The sequence below is a fragment of the Antechinus flavipes genome, chromosome 3 (assembly GCF_016432865.1).
Source record: "Antechinus flavipes isolate AdamAnt ecotype Samford, QLD, Australia chromosome 3, AdamAnt_v2, whole genome shotgun sequence".
Taxonomy (NCBI): Eukaryota; Metazoa; Chordata; class Mammalia; order Dasyuromorphia; family Dasyuridae; genus Antechinus; species Antechinus flavipes.
The window spans coordinates 565,520,554-565,541,153 of record NC_067400.1 but is presented as its reverse complement, the minus strand read 5'-3'; the positions used below and the strand labels follow the sequence as shown (position 1 = coordinate 565,541,153).

At 37.9% G+C, this 20,600-nt stretch overlaps 1 protein-coding gene across 2 annotated transcripts in view; it reads right to left on the bottom strand.

Annotated features, from left to right (window-relative positions):
- Positions 1-20,600, bottom strand: part of MACF1 (microtubule actin crosslinking factor 1) — a 401,373-nt gene that overhangs the window by 197,786 nt on the left and 182,987 nt on the right. For both annotated transcript variants that reach the window (XM_051987753.1, XM_051987752.1), the window contains 8 exons: positions 8,628-8,794; positions 7,519-7,631; positions 7,302-7,408; positions 6,539-6,658; positions 6,311-6,406; positions 3,891-4,018; positions 3,706-3,799; positions 3,418-3,572 (listed from right to left, as the gene is read on the bottom strand). In XM_051987753.1, coding sequence (XP_051843713.1) covers positions 3,418-3,572; positions 3,706-3,799; positions 3,891-4,018; positions 6,311-6,406; positions 6,539-6,658; positions 7,302-7,408; positions 7,519-7,631; positions 8,628-8,794 — 980 coding nt within the window. The remainder of the gene's footprint in view (positions 1-3,417; positions 3,573-3,705; positions 3,800-3,890; positions 4,019-6,310; positions 6,407-6,538; positions 6,659-7,301; positions 7,409-7,518; positions 7,632-8,627; positions 8,795-20,600) is intronic.

Genomic DNA, 20,600 nt, shown 5'->3' with positions numbered 1-20,600 from the left:
AACCCTACTTTTTTCTAGTAATCTTTAGCTTATTCATTTTACTGGGGTATTATGAAAATAAAAAGATTATTTGTTAAGTCATTTTTCAGTTGTATCCATTTGGGATTTTCTTGGCAGAAGATAACAGAAGATAATGAAATGGTTTGCCATTTCCTTTTCCAGTTCATTTTACAGAAGTAGAACTGGGACAAAAAGGGTTAAGTAACATAACTAGTAAAGCTGAATCTGGAGGCTGGATTAGAACCTAATAAGATAAGTCTTTCTGACTCCATTCCCAGCACTCTGTCCAATGCACCACCTAGAAGTCAACAATCAATGGTAAACTCCTTGGTGGTAAGAATTTTGCATTTCTATAGACTGACAAAAACTTTATATACTGTGGACATTTAATAAATTTTTATAGAACTTTTGAATTGTGTTTAATTGTAAAAATGAAAGTGTTTTAGAAAAGAATTATAAAATTATAAGGTAGTGATATTAATAATCTTTATTTACCTCAGAGTTGAAATGAGAGCAAACCAAAAACATGTTAAAAGGGAATCAAGTTAACATTGGCCTATCTATGGAGATACTAGAGTTCAATGAGTGACCCAACAAGGCGTTTCCTCTTGTGTCTCAGATTTTCCCAGGAGTAAAAAGAGAGGATTGGACTAAATGAAATCTAATGTCACTTCAAGTTCTAAATTTTGTAATACTTCAATAGTAAATCACTGTATAGACCCCTAATTTCACAGGATGAGCAGGTCACTTTTACTCAGGAACTTCATGCCCACCATTTTTCTGCTTTACACATATAGATATACACATACTGGTGTGAATGTATGTATGTGTAAATATGTGTGCATGGATATCTACATAAATATGTATGTATGTGTCTTATTGCTACTTAATGGGTTTTTTAATAAGAAAAAAAATTTTTTAATCTCACTTTAAAACTTAAAGGAAAAAGCCAAAGGTTTGTCTCTTTTGAGGATTCCTAAATAGCATAAAACAAAAAAGGGCCAAGCTCTGTCACTCAGTTTGCAAGTAAATAAGCCCCAGAAAATAATTGAAGACTAACACCATAAGATGTTTTTATACACACACCCCCCACACCAAGTTCTGGCATGGGTCTTTTCATCTCTTCTCAATCTTCTTCTTCTTAGGGATCTCAGCAGTTTTTATGGATTCAGCTATTATCTCCATGCATTTAATTCTAAGAGCCACATATGTACCTTGACAAAATAATATTCTGAGAGAACAAGTCTAACCATATTCCTTGCTCTTTGCCTCAAATGACTTCACACTACTTAAACTCATGACAATGTGATTTCAATCTTCCTTTCCAGTCCTACTATTCCTATCTATGACCTTCCATCTCCCCTCTCTGTGCTTTTGTCCAGGCTGTACCCAAAGCTATGACTGCTCTAACTTCCCACCTTTGCTTTATGAAATTCCAGGCTTCCTTTTCAAGCCTAGTTCAACTTCTGTCTCCCTGACTTTCCCAATTATTAGTACTCCTCTCTCTATCAATTATTCCTTATCTATTTTATATCTCATTTATTTATTTGCCCACAAGTTGATTCTCTTCAGTTTCTTAAAGGAATTTTCTAATTTTCATCTTTATAATGATAAAAGTTGGAGGGGATGTGGGAAAACTGGGACACTAATGTATTGTTGGTGAAGTTGTGTGAAATGATCCAGTGGTTCTGGAAAATAATTTGGAACCATGCCCAAAGGGCTATCAAACTGTTCATACCCTTTGATCCAGCAGTTTTTACTGAGTCTGTACCTCAAAGAGATCATAAGAGAGGAAAAAGGTACCCACATGTGCAAAAATATTTTTAACAGCTCTAAAAATAGCATGAAATTAGAAACTGAGTGGATGCCCCTCAGTTGGGGAATGGCTGAATAAGTTATGGTATTTGAATGTAATGGAATATTATTATTCTCTAAGAAATGATGAGCAGGTAATTTCAGAAAAAGCCTGGAAAGGCTTACATGAACTGATGCTGAATGAAGTGAGCAGAATCAGGAGAACACTATTATACAGTAATAGCAAGATTTTTTTGTTTGTTTTTGCTTTTTCTTTCTTGTGGTCTTTTTTCTTTTTTTCTTTTTTTAAAAAAAAAATTTTTTTTAAATAACTTTTTATTGATAGATCTCATGCCAGGGTAATTTTTTACAGCATTATCCCTTGCATTCACTTCTGTTCCGATTTTTCCCCTCCCTCCCTCCACCCCCCTCCCCCAGATGGTAAGCAGTCCTTTACATGTTGAATAGGTTACAGTATATCCTAGATACAATATATGTGTGCAGAACTGAACAGTTTTCTTGTTGCACAGGGAGAATTGAATTCAGAAAGTATAAATAATCCAGGGAGAAAAACAAAAATGCAAGCAGTTTATATTCATTTCCCAGTGTTCTTTCTTTGGGTGTAGCTGCTTCTGCCCATCTTTGATCAATTGAAACTGAATTAGATCTCTTTATCGAAGAGATCCACTTCCATCAGAATACATCCTCAAACAGTATCATTGTTGAGGTATATAATGATCTCCTGGTTCTGCTCATTTCACTTAGCATCAGTTCATGTAAGTCTCGCCAGTCCTCTCTGTATTCATCCTGCTGGTCATTTCTTACAGAACAATAATATTCCATAACATTCATATACCAAAATTTACCCAATCATTCTCCAATTGATGGGCATCCATTCATTTTCCAGCTTCTAGCCACTACAAACAGGGCTGCCACAAACATTTTGGCACATACAGGTCCCTTTCCCTTCTTTAGTATCTTTTTGGGGTATAAGCCCAGTAGAAACACTGCTGGATCAAAGGGTATTGCACAGGTTGATAACTTCTTGAGCCTAGTTCCAAATTGCTCTCCAGAATGGCTGGATGTGTTCACAATTCCACCAACAATGTATCAGTGTCCCTGTTTTCCCACATCCCCTCCAACATTCCGCATTATCTTTCCCTGTCACTCTAGCCAATCTGACAGGTGTATAGTGGTATCTCAGAATTGTCTTAATTTGAATTTCTCTGATTAATAATGATTTGGAGCATATTTTCATATGTCTATAGATAGTTTCAATTTCTTCGTCTGAGAATTGTCTGTTCATATCCTTTGTCTTGTGGTCTTTTTTCTTTTTGTCTGATATTTCTTGCACAACAACATTTCATGACAAATATGGAAATATGTTTAAGAGGATTATGCATGTATAACCTGTATCAGATAGCTTGATGTCTTGGGGAGAAAGGAGGGAGAAAGAAATGTGGAACGCAAAATTTTTCAAAAGTGAATGTTGAAAATTATTTTTATATGTGTTTGGGAGAAAAAATACTATTGAGGAAAAAAAAAATTTCATCATTATAGTCCCAGGATCTAGCATATAATAGGGTCTCTAGAAATCATGCTTAGTTGAATTTCCATTCTCACCTAAAAGCCAACTCTTCTAGCTGGTAGTAGTTTTCATCCCGAAGGATCTGGAGGTCCACCTGCAGTTGCCTGATGAGTCCTTCACATTCTTGAAGGTACATGATGACATCTGACTCATACTGCACTGGCTGACCTGATTCCAGGTGAGCAGCATCCTAAAGCAGAAAGGAAGAAAGAATCATAACTGCCATTTTGGACCCCCAGAATGACCCATTTTTTTTAACTTCAAGAGACACCAGAGAAGACAGCAGAGGGGAGGCAGGAATGGGATACTTGTCAAAAACTCACTGCTTGCAGCGTGTTCCTTGCTAGTGTCAGTTTTTCTTCACAGCTCAAAGCACCATTCTGGATTTTGTTGGCAATTTGTAGCAGCAATTCCAATCTAAAGCAAAATATAAACATATTGACTTCCGCTCTATGAGCCAGACTACCAAGAAGAAAAATGTCAGATTACTTTTGAGTATAAAAGCAACCTTTCTACTGCTGGCCTCAGTAACTTCTCTCGCTCAAGCATCTCAATGATTAGCTTTCCCCATTCTTCTTCCACATCATTAGGATGATAGCCTTGAGGCAACTTAATTCGACCAAATTCAATCCATACCTAGCAACAAATTCAGAAAAGAATATAAAAATAATAAGAACAATTTACACTGACAGAAACATATTAAGGTTTACAACTGTTTGTGTATATTAACATATAATCTTATGTATCTTCTGTAAACATCCATTCTATCACAGGAAACCTGTCACAACACAATGAGGTAGGTACAAAAGTAAATATTATCCTCACTTTACAGAATAGAAAACTGAGATTAGAGTCTGTTAGTTAAGTGACTTGACCAGGACAATTAAGCAAAAAGTATCTGAGGTAGAATTTCAATCCTGATCATTAAGATACTTAGGAGAACACTTTATTCACTTACTTTTAGCTCCCATGTGACAGCACAGGAAGACCTTTCTTATCTACACATGTAGAATGACTTTGTACTACTACCCATCAAGCTTCTCTGAGATGGTCCACTCACAGCAAAGATTTAGTTTTTTTCCTGCCTTAAATTCATTCATTTATTCTACAATTTTGGCTACTTTGAACAGATGATGCTAAAATACATGCAGTCAAGATTTCACCATCTTTCATTCAGCTTAAAGAGATAATTCTGAATTTTGAACTTCTTTATTGAACCAAGTTAAAAAACTTCATGTAGTCCTGTACTCCTCTTTCCACTCACTCCCAAACCCAATCAAAAACCAAATCTCAATTTCTTTCTCTGCAATATACATCTCTTTTTCTCCACTCTATAACCCACTTCAATTTAGGTCTTTCTAACTTCTTGTCTAGACCACTGTAATAGCTTTCTAATTAGTTTCTCTACTTAAGTCTATACATATTTTAATCTATCCTCCACTCATCTGCCAAAATGGTTTTACTAAAGCACAGGTTTGACCATTTTACTTCTTCCTCTTCCCTCTAAGCTGATCATTAAACTCTAGTGGATCTCTAATATCCCCAGGATGAAATAAAGTTATTTGTTTGTCATTTAAAGCTCTTTGCCAGACAACCCCTCCTACTTGCCTAATCTATTTACATTTCACCCTCCTCCATGTACTCCATGATCCAGTACTGTTTCTTACACATAATGGTCTATCTTGTCTTGGTGGCTCTCCCCAGTGCTATCATGTCCCTCCAGCCTTCTGAATCTCAGATTCCCCAGATTCTATTTAGACTTTCCTAAGAAGGCCTTTTCGGTTCCTTCTCAGCTACTCATCCCATCCCCTCTAAAGTGACCTTCTATCGAGTCAGATAGTATTTTGAGATACATACAGATAGGTTCCAAACTGAACTGAAGAATTCTTAAAAAGAATGATTTTAGCTCCATAGCTTTATTCTGAAGAAGACTTGCAAACAGACTTTTAATCAATCAATAATAAGTACCTTAATACCAGACATGTACTAAGCTCTGGAAATACAAAGAAAATACAAAAATAGTTTCTACCCTCGAGAGGTTAACAGCCTAACAAAAGGCATTATATCGAGTCAGATAGTATTTTGAGATACATACAGATAGGTTCCAAACTGAACTGAAGAATTCTTAAAAAGAATGATTTTAGCTCCATAGCTTTATTCTGAAGAAGACTTGCAAACAGACTTTTAATCAATCAATAATAAGTACCTTAATACCAGACATGTACTAAGCTCTGGAAATACAAAGAAAATACAAAAATAGTTTCTACCCTCGAGAGGTTAACAGCCTAACAAAAGGCATTATCTATTTAGGGCTCTATTTTAGAGTATGTAGGTCTTTCATATAGATAAATTTATATATCATATCCATAGATATGTCTATATAGATTTATTTAGGTGTCTCAGTCAAATCTGACTCTTCATGATCCCATTTGGCAAAAACACTGAAGTATTATTTTCTTCTCCAGCTCAATTTACAGATGAGGAAAATGAAGGAAACAGTATTAAGTATTTGCCCTGGATCCCATAGTTAATGTTTAAGGCTGAATTTGAATATGGGTCTTCCTAATTCCAGGCCTAGTATCCTGTATCATTTAGCTGCCATCTATACAGATATATCAGAATATATAGATAATATTTATAAATCTCAGGACATATAGTATCTCTTATTAGAATGCATGCTTATTGAAGGTAGGGACTGTTTTTATGTTTTATATCTCCAGGGCTTGATATATGCCTAGTGTACATACAATAAGTACTTAATAAATGACTACTGATTTATTGATTGAGAGCCAGGTCTGTTTTCTGAGGGCAGACAGTATTAGATAAATAAATGCTATGTTGGAAAAAGAAAATGCAAAAATCAGGCGAGAAAAGAGGCAATAAGAACACAGTCATAGACATAGTCAGCAGAGGAATAAACTTCCTTACCTCTAATAATTTGTACAATTCCTCAATTCTTCCTTTTTCTCTTTCCTTGGCAAGAATTTCAGTTTCTTTAAAGTGTATGTACTGGTTATAAAGTGCCTGAAATAGAACACAAAATACTTTCAGACCTAGTCCTTTACTTCAGCTTACCCAGGAGTCAGCAGTTATCCCATCTGGACTTCACTAATTGAGACTGCTTTGTAAAAATGCCATCTCAGGCCCAAGTGTTACCTTTAACTCAACAGGATTCTGGGGGAATGATTTATCTGACATCAGCATAGTGTGTTGTTTAATCCAGGGAATGAGGGAGTCTACACGATTCTGGTATTCTTGCCACTTGGAATCCACCTCCTATTGAAAGGGAACAACCACACCAAGTGCCCATCAATGGCAGTATTCCAAAAATCCTTGAGAAAAAAATCTCTCAATTACATCCCTTCTTCACCACCAAGTAACGCTGTTTCTTCTCTGAATTCAGTGAATCCATGGTGGCACCAATTGTTAACTTTTAAAGGTTCACAATTGAAACTGTCATAGCCCAAGTGCCTTTGACTGTGATTCAGCTGCCCAGACCCATAAAACAGATGATCTTCCAACTTTAGATCCCATGATCACAAAAAACCCATAGCATGTCTGAGCAAGTAGGCATCTGAAACAGAAATATCACAGTCTCAACTCAAGCCAAAGCAAGCAAATCCCAGTGAAATGGGTGGGGAGAAATGTTCTAGGTTCTTAGCATTGCCCAGCAAGGAAGGACGCTGCAACCCACACTGTGCTTCCAACAATACCAATAGATGGGGCTAAAGATGATGGCATGATCTCTCAAATCTCCAACATGAATCTCTCTTCATAGAACATATCCAAAGAAGATGCTAGTTGGCAGGCAAAGTCAAGATACAATGTAAAAGTGTCTACTGACAAAATGTGGTTCTATTCACTCATAACTCCCAAACTTCTTCCATCTAGAAAAAGTCGCGAGCAAATTCATTCTTACCGTAGCACTAATTCCTTCACCTCCTTCAGGGACTTTGGGGAAGGCATCATAAATTGAAGATACATAAGTGATTACAGATTTCTCATCTGGGGAGGGTACATCCACATCTGAATGAGAGGAGAAACAAGACTCCTAAGCCAGGATAAAGGAGCAGTTACTGGCTAAGGAAATGCAGACCACATATCCTAAACTTGAAATAAGTTCTGTCACCTCTCACCTTCTGCATCCAACAATCGGGTGACTCCAAGTCTTTCTGCCACTTCAAAGGCCTGTTCCAAATTCTCTCGATTGCTCTGGATCTGTACTCTCTCCATATCCACCAAGTCTGGCCTGTAAAATGTTAACAAAGAAAATACTGGAAGATGTTCCACATAACCTTTCTAACCAGCAAAGGAAGCTTTCTAAACACTAAAAAGGGCTAAATTACTGAAGGATAAGGAGTGGAGGTCAAAAGGAAAAACTGGAAAAGTATTGCTCCCCTTTATAACTATACATTGAGATATCATATTACCATGCTAATGCTATAGATCTTAAGGTTTTGGATTGAAGAAGGCAGGGAAAAGCACCTGAACTGAACAATGTGGTGATATGCACATGTTTATGGCACCTAAGAGAATTACGCTCAATAATTCTCCTGTTCAAGGATATACAAGAGTCCTGTTTTCCTGGTGTAGGCCAAGAAAAGGAGTTATAGCAGATAGATTTTGGCTTATGTAATTTAAAGATGAAAGGGATTTATAGGGATCATCTAACCTACTCTTTTCTTTTACAAGAAAAAACAATCTCTCAAAAATAAAGGGACTTGACTCAAGGTCAGAGAGCTTAGTAAGTAGTAAAGTTGGGACTGAAACACAGGTCCGCCTACTCCAAATCCAGTACTCTTTTATCTGATGTTTCCTAATTTGCAAAGGAAGGAACTAACAATAAGAGAACCATCCAACAGGAAGGATGAGCTGCCTCAAAAGGGGCATTTTATCTTATCATGTTCAAGAAGAGACTGTGAAGAATACCACAAAATGGAATAGCACAGAATATCACTGAGGTAAAATGAGACTAGATGATCTATCTCTAAACTCCCTTCTAGTTCAAAGCTTTTAGAAAAATAACAATAACAGGGGCAGCGAGATGGCATAGTGGGTAGAGTACCAGCCCTGAAATCAGGAGGACTTGGGTTCAGATCCAGCCTCAGATACTTAATACATATTAGCTGTGTGACCCTGGGTATCTCATTTAACCCCAAGTGCCTAATCAAACAAAACAAAACAAAAACAACAAAGAAGAGACAGAAACTACCCTGATCCCAATGTGGTGTTCCCACTCATATACCTGTATCGATGAATAAGTGCATTGAACATCTTCCCATCACTCCAGCATGAGGAAAAGTTAGTGCATTTGATTCCTGTGTAACCAGCTGTCACTTTCTGAGTCCACAATAGCAGCTTTTCCTTTGCAGACATGTCTCCTGATTCACCACTGATGTAGATGTCAGAGATCTGCCCAAATATAAGATACAGAATGATATTTTTCTCAAATATCTCAAATATTTTTCCTATTTTCTCAAATAGGAGAAAGAAGACCTCTTCTTCTTAGCAAAAGACTCTTTTGCTAAAACAGTTGGGGACAAAGAAAGAAGGAAAAATGAAAAAGGTGGAGAAGGGAAGAAGGGAAGAACAGAGAAGGTGAAAGAAAGAAATACAAGTGGAAAGAGGACGGTGGATGGAGAAAAGAGGAGAAAAAAGGGGGAAGAAAAAGAGGACAAAGATAATAGAATATAGAAGGATGGGTCTGGGATGTGGAAGAAGGGATATGGTAGTGAAAAAGAAAGGAAGGGAATCTGTGGCTAAGAGGACTGATAGGATTTCAGATGAGAATTCTAGTAGGGCAATCACAGCAGAAAAATGAAAGGCTTTCTTGCAAATACATAATCTTCTTTACTGATCTCTCTCCTTTGGACTTCTATAACACTTAAAACTGTGCCACATAATTTCTCTAATTTAATTTAATCATAATTTAGATATTGTTTTATATCATTAATTGTTGTTTCATGTTTGGTAGTTTTGTTTCCCAGCTAGATTCCAAGTCTCTAAAAGAAAGACCAACATAAATAACTAGGAGCTCCCCAAGAACAGGATAGACTGCCTAATGAGCCTAAGATCAAAGACTATCAGGAAGGCTCTGGAGAGATCAGTCCTACATGGGGTAGGAAAATAGATTAGAGGTTTCTATGAGATCTTCTAGTCTGATGAAGGGCTTCTTCTGTATCTCCTACACTAGAGAGATCAAATACCCTACAACTATTCCTCAATACCCACCCCAGTGCAGTTAAATCAGATTAAAATGTAACTGGAAAATGTTTAGCTAAAACAAAACAAAACAAAACAAAAAACCCGAAAACCCAATAATACAGACACTATGTTAATTTAGGTTTTTTAAAGTCAATATTCCCTGCAAAGATCCTTTTCTACTTGAATTTGTTGTATATCACTACTCTATCCAACATGACTTGCTGATGAATTGATTAATAGTCATTTAGTTTTATGCACAATATGAACAGCTTTCATTTTGATAATGCTCGCTGGACTTGGAGAGTCAGAAAGACCTAGTCTGAACATTTAAGTACCTAGGTAACCATAGGTGAGTCACTTAGCAATACTCTAAGACTAAGTTATAGACCATCTATAAATCAATTGTCATTCCCAGACCTAAGAGTTCCCTGCTAACTAAATTTGTGTTGACTGTTTTCAAAGTGCTTTCCCCATGGTAACTCTTGAGATATGTAATATAATGATTATTTTTCTTTATTTTACAAGATAAGCAACTAAGGCACAGAGATGGGAGGTGATTTCCCGAATGTCACACATCAAGGACACTGCAAGTGGCACTCAGATCCAGTTTTCTAGGCTTCACATCTAATGTTTCTTTCATTCTGTGGAAAAGCAATCCATGTCCAAACAACAAAGTATTTCACAGGCAGCAATCCTGTCAAATAAATAAAATTCCAGTTCCTTTTTATGATAACGAATCTGGCATACCATTTTCTTTCAATGGATCCTATACAAAGATGGTATGGGCTCTGATATCAATAGAATATCTAACTCTTTGGATATATTTATAGCATGCTTAGCAACAGGACAGGCAGCTTTCCTATTTTCACATTTTAGTGACTAAACATCTCTCTCTGCAGAAACAACCTAGTGCTTTCCAATTTTTGCCATTTAACATAGATATGAAGGTAAAATGTGGTTGTGTATAGTTGAAAACAGAAGGATAACAGAGGTAAAGGGACCCAAAAAAGTAAAAGGAACTTTTGTATTTCACTGATTTCCATAATAACAAATTCCAGGGTCTATTCCAACAAAAGCCTACTTTTCTGATGACATTTTCCAACAGAGAATAAATCATAGCATTCCTATCTTCCTGTATACCTCAGAATACTTTTTCCAAGGTTATTTAACACATGCAGCTGTTCTGCTCCCTCACAAAGAACACTCATTCTATCCTGGGGCAGTCATTGGGATTGTCAAGGGAATTAGAAGAACAGCCCCATACTAATCTTCTGAGTAATTTCATTTGGCTTCATCCACCCTCTTGTATCTGTCTCTCTTCTCCCCATACACACAAACACCCCTACTTGGGCTGAGCAGAAGCTTCTAAATTGATCTCTAAAATCAACCAGAAATTCAGCATCAATTCCAGAGAACTGATTGGTTTCTAACAATGCAGCTGTTTGAAGAAAGCCTCTCTAAGGATTTTCCCTTCAATCACATCAAAGACCAAAACTCTCTATTTTGATCCTCTCCTGATCCACAATTGCCAAGACTCCCTTATTATTAATTTTCAGATCCTTGATGCTTTTCTAATGATTTATTCATTTACAAAGCAAATACTCTTGAATATTTTCTGTGTGTACAGCACTGTGCTGGGCACTAAGGCAGATTAAAAAAAAAAAAAGAAAGAAAGAAAAGAAAGACAGAAAAAAAAGGAAAACACACCATTTTTTTTTTTCTAATATAATTGGGAAGCTAAGATAAAATAGTTAAGTAGTAATATAAGATGACATCCAAGTAACAGCCCAAAGGAATAATAAATGCTATGTGTTGCAAAAACAGTTCTGATACTAACATGCCACATTACTATGGACAACTAACCATTTTTCTGTGAACTTTTCCGCTCTTATGTTTCAAATGCTATGTTTTAGAACATCTTTCCTCTTTGACTTTCTATACTCTAATGCCCCTTTCTGTTTCAATATACCAATTCCTAAGGGTCCTTTCAAGCTCTCTTTCATATTCCATGATTTTAAAAGACCAGAAAGTGACTCATGCCTACTATAATGGTCAGAGAATATTTCAAAAGAAGTAGAACTTAAGTTGAATCTTGAAAAGATGGATAAACAAAGAAAATGGACACTCCAAATTGGGAAAAGAATATGAATCAAATATTTGGTATTAGACTCTGATACAGAGATGTGATAGAATGCTACTGCTCAGTAAGAAATATTAATATGAAGAGTATGGAGAAGCATGAGAAGAGATGAACATCATGATGCAAATAGAAATGAAGTAAGCAAAATAAGAAAAATATATTCACACTGACTAAAGCAATGTAAATGGAAAGAAAAAGATTATTAACAATACTTGTTAAATGCTATGTGCTATAATAAATTATGTCACAATATTGTACACTAATCATATACTGTATACTATAGAAGTTATGTATTATAACCAATATATTAAATAGTATTAACGTTATTAGTACTATTAATAGTATGGTTTCATTGGTATAGAGCAAAGCTTCTTAAACTGGCAATCCCATATGGGGTCATATAACTAAATATGGGGATCATGAAATAATTATCAATAAATGTTTGGTTTGTATACCTATACAGCGAGGGTTAAGTAAAGTTGTCCACTCAGGACCTCTTTTTACTACCTGAGAAAGTTTAGAGTATCCAGGTGAGGAAATTTCCTATATCCCTGAAGATCAACATTATCATACAACTTGCAAGTCTTAAAGAGACAACTCAAGAGATTAAGTGCTTTGCCCAGGATCACATAAGCAAGCATTTATCAGAGGTGGTTCCAGAATCTAGATTATCCTGACTCAGAAGCAGGGATGGCCTATCTATCCATTACACCACACAACATCAATGCCAAAAAAGTTTAGAGCAAATATAACAGTATAACTTTCTTTTGTGAAACAAAGTTATAAATCACTCTAGTAGGCCTCCATCCTTCAAAAAATTAACTTTGCTTTCCTTTAACTAAAAAATTTACTAAATAACAAATAAAACTTTTCCTGTGGTTAAAATCAAATAAATTCCTTATACATGAGACAACAAGTTGTAGATGAAAGAGGCCAGTCAGGAGACGTAGGCTGAAATTCCAGTTTCAGAATTTATTACTGTATGATCTTAAGCAAGTCACTTCTCTAAATTAAGATAATCCTAGTACAGATAATACTCTATAACTTCCAGGGCAGGTATCTCCCTCTGCATAGATGTATGTTCCTCCCACTCCTGCAGAGTGCAAATAACCCTTTGTAACTTGGTACAGTCTTCAAAACTTGTTGTGGCTGAAGAACTTATCATTAAGTCTGTGGCCAATCTAGAATTCTTCAGAATTCTATGAATTTAAACTACACTGGCTCTTGTATATTAGATATGTAGGCAGCCTGACGGCACAGTGGAGAGAGTGCTGGAACTGGAGTCAGGCAGATTCCTCTTCCATTCAAATCCTGTCTCAGATACTAGGTGTATGACCCTAGGCCAGTTACTTAATTCTGTTTGCCTCAGTTTCCTCTTCTGTAAAATGAGTTTGAAAAGAAAATGACAAACCACTCGAGTATCTTTGCCCAGAAAACCTTAACTGGGGTTCATGAAGGGTGAAAAACAACTACAATGGTCTTCTAGCTTGTTATAATTTACTGGAGTTTGCAATTTACTGGCACAGCCTCTGAGAACTGTGAGGCATCAAAGTAGAACATTAGTAGAGAAAATTACTTTATTGTGCTGTAGAAATGTCAGCCTTAACTCTGCCATTACTAAAGAGAGATAGGGAAGGGAAGGGAAGGGAAACTATAGATACTTATACAATGAAAGAGTTGGGCCTGGAAAACATACTAATCTCTCTCCAAGCACATCAAGTTGTCCTATTATAAGTACAGGTATAATTAAGAATGAAGCCCAGAGCATGGGGTAGCCAGAGACATCCCCAAAGAAGCAGTAGCTAATTTGTCAGGGCCCAAGGAAGTCGATAGATACCACACTCTTCCACTCATGGTGGAAAGTAAAGGGGGTTTTCATCAACTTACTTTGATGACAAAGAAGGGATTAAGAGCAAGAATATGGCAGCAGCATGGGATGGGGAATGACAATGGCAAAAAAAAAAAAAAAAAAAAAAGTACAACCAGACAGTGGTACAGGAAGACAGCCACCAGCAGGATCAGCATTGGAACCATAATTAGTATGCAGTTGCTCATTTCCTTCTCCAAAGCCTGATAGGTTTATCATTCTGAAAATCATTCTGCCAGCTACTACTACATAACCTGCATTAACTCTGCCCCACCAGGCAGAGGACTAGGCTGGAATCTGTTAGCATAAACATAATTGTAGCACGTGATTCACCAAGTTATTAAAAGAAAATATACCCTGAGACTGTGCACATCACATAAGTCTCCATCACTGGATATATGTACTTGCTCCCTAGGCATGTTTTAGAAGTTTTAGTCATTCTTTAACCAGAAGGACGCAATGTCCACAGCCAATTGCCTTCCCAGGTATTGAATCCTCTATTCCCATAGAAATACCCTGGGATAAGCATTGGGGCTTTGGTGAACTCAAGACATTCCCAGGTTAGATGTCAATCCTGAAATTTGTGACTGCTTTCTTGTGTAAGTTAAATTCCTGAAATATTCAAAACAAGTTTCCTTGGGAAGGTGCTGGGATTTGCTCTGTGTAGACAGCAGCTCCCTGCCTGACCCATATGTCCTTCCTTATTGTTGTCACATTTATCAGCTGGTGGTTCAGGTTCTAGTCAGCTGCTCCAGTCTTAATTCTTAACTTAAACACCAATATGATTTTTCAGGATCAAAACATACTGCTCCGACAGCCTGCTGACTGACCCTGACCTCATGGCTCCTCACAGCAACTCTAGGAAGTAATCTCCTGCTAAGGAACAAACCAAGCAACAATTCTCAGAAGAAGGTTGTTTTGGAGACTGATAAAATCTCTGCAGGTCTGAGACTCAGGAGCTTTAGCTTTCAAGAAACTTTAAACTCTTAATTTATCCAATTAGGCTAATCCCATGGAAGCAAACAAGATCCAGAGATAAAGTTCTGAAATCATGGAGTCAGATTGCATTCTATACTTTATCCTTCAAAAATAATTTCCTGCCCTCCTCTCCCATACACACTTTCACTCTCAATCTTCTATGTCTGTATTATTCCTCCATAATTGGAATCTTACTCATCCCTTCAAAGCTTACTTAGATGCCATCTCCTCCTTGCAACCTTCTCCGATCTCTTCTAGTTAAAAATAAGGCAGATAAGTGGCAAAGTGGATAGAGCACCAGCTCTGAAGTCAGGAGGACCTCAGTTCAAATCTGGCCTTAGACACTTAACACTTCCTAGCTGTGTGACCCTGGGCAAGTCACTTAACCCCAACTGCCTCAGCCATAATAATAATAATAATAATAATTTTTTCCTCACTTGACCCATAACATTTTCATTCTTCTTAGTCACTTTTCATAGCCTAAAGTATGCCTTATTTATCTTATATTTGCCTCTAATAGTAGAACTATAAGTTCAGTGAAACTAAAGACTATGTGATATCTTTTTCAGTGCGTTAGAAGGGTTTTGTATGCAGTAACTATTTAATAAAGAAGTATTAAAAGAGTAAAGAAATGAACTGTTATTGAATAAATAAAAGAGGCACTGATGGAATATAGGTTGACTGTCAAGTAAATGTCTTAGGCAAATTTGATTTACATACTCAAAAAAAGCAAAAGTGATGAATTCTTATGATGTAAAAACACCCAAACTGCCTTTGCTCAAAGGTCCTCTACAGTCAGATGAACTCTTCTATTTCAGGAGATGAAATGTCTATCACAAGTCCTACACCAATTGTACTCTTTAAATAAAAACTTTGCCAGGCTACTTCTCTCTCCCTTATCCAGCCATCATCACCTAGAAAAGGGCTTCTTAAATTTTTTCTACTTATTACCTCTTTTCACCCAAGAAATTTTTATGTGACCCCAGATATATAGTATACAAAACAGATATACAAATTAAATCCTGCCAATAAATTATAATTTTGCGATCCCTTTCCCACATCCACTTATGAAATTAAGAAGCCGAGTTCTAGAATCTCTTTCCAAAAGTCAATATAGGCAACCTCCAAACTTCCTGTCCTTTCTTTCATTATCCAACCACTTTAAGAATTCATTCATGGATTTCACCTTGTCAAAGAATATTTTGTTAACACTACCTCTACTGAAACAAAACAAAATAGATCACATCAACTGCTAAGTAAAACTTGAATTATTTCACTAATTGTCCTATCCAAAATAAAGTCCCCTCTTGTAACCTGATATACAAAACACATGCGCACACACACACCACCACCACCACTACCATCACTCTATCCTTCAACATTCCTCAACTTCCAACATATCATAAAGTGGATTAAAATCCATCAAGGAACCAATTATCTAGTCACAGGCCAGTCTTTCTCCAATAATTTTTCTCCCACCATTTGTTTTCAGCCTCTATAAATTTTCACACCACACACTAGATTCCCACCACAGAAAGCACTAGAACAAAATACCAATGAAAGGTTCTCTAGCCTCCCTAGGAAAGGCCCAAATAAGTAGCTTTCTGCTTAAAAAATACATATAGCTTCTCAAGTTCTTGAGGTAATATGAGGTAATATGAGAAACCTATAAATGGCTCTGTCCCAAAGTTTTCCTAGCTATCAATGGCCAAGGATTTCTCCTTTTGGCTCTGTCCTTTTCCTTTTCAAGCTCTTCAAGTATGTATGCCCATTTCTCCTTTCATGCAGACTGACATGCACTGAATGATGTCAGCAATTTATATCACTATAAATTCCAGAACACACTGATCTAAGCAACCAAGTCAGTATTCAATTCCTTCCTCTTCTGGCTGTTCAATGCTTAGAATCACCAAGCTGCTTCTGAGAACTCTGTCTCCCTTCTCCTAATATAGAGGGTCATGAAACCCAAGAAAATATAACATGTTTAGAAAGATGGAGCTGAACCAACAGAAAGAATTGCCATTTATAAGCCCCTGCAGGAAATAAAGCACAGTGAATACATCTCTCCAGGTAAGAATAACTATAGGAAAGAAGCTTCTCCCTTTCATCCCTATTTCCTCCACAGCCCCTCATCCCTTCAGACACCCTTCATCTCTATTATGCTAATTGTAGAAAGTAAAGTCTAGTCTCCCCATTATCTTATATCTTATGACATAACTTCTGGCTGCTGGGAAACAGAGAAAGAGGCCAGCGGAGAATAAATAGTCCCTAGCCCTGCACAGCATCAGGTATCCTCATCATACACTTACAATGCTTATTAGTTACCCATAATCATGGGCTTACCCAGAGAGACATACTTGGTTTTCAAGCTCCAAGGGAAACCCAAAATAGATTCAGCTTGTCAGGTCCAAATGGGTCGCTGACTTTACACTATAAGACTCAGTTTAATTTCATGTTGGAGAAGATGGATGGGCTTCCCTGTTCTTCACCCTAATCTCACATCAAGAGGACTCAGAACCAGAAGAATAGCTTAACCATTTCTTCAGCATACCCACCCACCTCCTTGGGACCCCACGACAGCATATGGCCGGCTTCCAAAGACAGGACACCATCCTCTTCAGAGAGCGAAGTGGAACTTTTGCTAGGCTCAGCATCTTTCAGTTGGAGCCCTTTCCAGTGGGGCCCATCGCTGCCATAGCCAGAAGAGGAGGGCAGAATACCACTTGTAGTAAGGACACTAACAGATAAGTCACTCTGGGAAGTAGGTATCTTGGTGCCAAGGTAGGTTTCTTGCCCCATGGGAGCAAGTTTTCTAGGAGATGATGAAGATACCCTCGGAGGTTTATCAAATCTGCGTCTTTCTAGCTGCTCCACCAAGGGTGAAGGAGAGGACAATTCTGAAGCTGTCTCAGGCTCTGCAGACCAGGAACCTATCCAGGCAGTACCTGAAATGCTCTGTGTTTGTCCCTCCAGAGTCTGATCGTCTGATGGCATGCCCCTAGTTCCTGGGACTGTAGGATGGTCTGTCCTGGGCAAAGTGTTCATTCTGAACCCAAGCTGAGTATTCTCTTTATCAATTGCAGTTTCCTTTTGCAAAGGCAGTAGTACAGCCCTGCTGCTGCAGGATGCTGTCCTCTGAAATGCCACCAGCCGGCTCACTGACTTCTCACAGTTCCTCTCTGCTGGGTTATCAAAAAGGTGAGCAATGACAGTTGTCCCCTCTTCAAGGGAATCCCTCATCCTTCCAGCTCCTGATGGCCCATCATTTACCAATAATTGAGCTGTCTGGATTTCCCCTTGAAACTTTTCTTTCACCTGTACAATCAGCCCTTGGTCTCCAGTCCCAAGGCTGGGGACCAGGTCTCTGAGAAGAGCAATATCCTGGGGAGGCCTCTCCACAATTTCCTTTTCTTCCCCATGGGAGAGATTCACACTTGTTCTCAACTTCTTTGGTGGTTCATTCTCTTCAACTGCTTCAGTCCCTTCCGAGAGCTCCTCCTTAAGAAAAGCCTCTGTTGGGGAGGGCTTTTTCCCTCTCCACTTCCTTTTGAACCGAGCTCTCTTCTTAGGAGATATGGGAGCTTTCCCTGGAACAATCACTGAGTCCTTTGGTTCCTTAACACATCCCAGAGAATTACCCATATCCTCCTTTTACCAAATCTCGGCAACAATGCAGTGAAGCTGATCCTGGGCTCCCAGAAAAATCCCAACTTCGGCTTCATCAGATTAGTGGTACATTTCCAACCACACACTCTGGTGACAATCCCTCTGATTCTGACTCCCTCCCTTTCTCTCTCCCAGACTCTCCCAGCCGCCGCTATTTCAGACAGCCATCTTACAGGCTCAGAGCTGCAACAAGACACAAATTCAAAGCATCTCACTGCAGTTCAGAAATCACTTGACCTAAAAGCAGACAGAGACCGGATTGGCTGCAGCTTCCTCTCTCCAAATATGAGGTAATTGGAGCACTGCCCTCAGTAACACAAACAGAAAGCAAAAAGCAGATAGAAACAAGGGAAGGGAAGGGAAGGGGGAAAATGGGTGTGTGTGTGTGTGTGTGTGAATGTATGAATATATGGAGGAGGGAGGAATATGGATGAAAATAACATAAAATAAAGAAAAGGAAAATAAGAATGGGGTAGAGCTGACATGTTCAGCTGCAACTGAGAAGGAAAATTTAGAATCAACCTTGGCAAGGGAGCCTACAAATGATTTAGCGAGACCCCAAAGTGGAAAACGAAAACAATCTTAACTGTTAGAGTAAGATATAAAAAGACTATAAATCAGATGCCTTATAGTTCCAAATGCCATAATTCTAAAATACTAGACAAGATACAGACATTCTTTGGTTGCTTTTTGTTTGTTTTATTTGTACTAATCTCAAAAAGATAGGTTTATTCCCAACCTTGTGTAATACAAGGTAGAGATTTAAATGGGAAAAAAAGAAAAAAAGGAACTATTCTAGAAGACTCCATTTTATTGTAGCATTTCTTGAGGTTACCCTAAAGAGTAAAGAGGAATAGTTGCTATTGCTTGATCCTTCCCCAATATAAACACATGATGTTCTAATGATAGTTTATTTCCCTACACACACACACTTTCATGTATGTATTCATGCTTACATAAATACACACACAAAACAAAAATATCCCCCCAGTATGAATCCCACACTAGTCTAAAAAGGGATGCAAGAGACTTGAAGTATGCTATCTTTTAGTGGAGGAAAAAAGGAAAGGAAATCTTTGTTTTTATTTGTAAAATGAAGTGTTTATGTAGATGATCACTAAGTATTTAAGCTATCACAGTGAGAGCCATCTGCCCCACCCACACTAGATGATATCACACTGCAGGGCAGTAAATGCTGACTTCAGGTATAAAAATTAGAATTTAAAATCTTGATGTTTCTCAAACATGTCTCTGATATCCCCAGGTGGAAGGGAAGTATCTTACACATATATAGATCTGCCTATTTGTGGCATCTGGGTGATTCTACCTAATTTTGTCTGACCAAAGGAAAAATTTATATGGGGCTAAGGATGAGAGTACTGCAAATAGGATTATATATATATATGTTTGGTCCCTATCATGTATGCATCCCAGAAAGTGGCCTGATTATCCCAGACTGATCAAGCCCACATAGTAGCCAGAGGCTGCCAACCTAGCTCCAAGCCCTAAAGATCTCTGTGCTAGTCCAGCTACTGAATAAATCCTCTAGAGACTCACGAGCTCTTCCTACTAAAGAGGAGAGATGACATGCCTTAAAGCCGAGGCTCCTCCCCACACAGTCTGAGCCTCTCAGTGATGCTCCATCTGTTTCACAACTGCAGTCTGACTGCTCCCTAAATATGCTGTCCTCCCAAAGAACTGTACTACCACCTAGTGGCCTTCACAAATCACAGCAAGAGATACTAAACCTTTGGAAAAAACAAACCAGGATGCAAAAAGCCAGAGAAAAACTAAGAGACTCCCATCAGTCATATTGCATAATTCATTCCACCATAAGACACATCCACTAGGCTTGGTAGTATAATACAGGCTCTCAAATAGTTCCGAACAAAGACAATCTCGAGTTGTGGAACTGTTAAGCAGAGATGGAGGATCCAGTTTTATTTATCAAATACCAACAAATTCCAAAGATGAGTAGGGAAGCAAAAGCCAGGGGGTTTAGATTGCAAGGAGAGTTGCTATGGGAACTTTTATAAGAAGTCTACTGCAGGGGTAACTAGATGGTACAGAGGATAGAATACAGACTTTGAAATCAGGAAGGCCTGAGCTCAAATGTGACCTCATACACTTAGCACTTACTATCTATGTGACCCTGGGCAAATCACTTAACCCCAATTGCCTCATCTCTCCTCTCCCCCAAAAAGAAAAGTGTAGTTCAGCCCAAGTACTTTTTCCTACCACAGGTCTCTTGCAATCAATCAAACCATTTCATTTCATTCTCAACCTCTCTCTTGTCACAAGGTTGACCCTGATCTGGAAACCACAAAATCAAGGCCTCCCAGCACTCCTGACCAAACTTGATG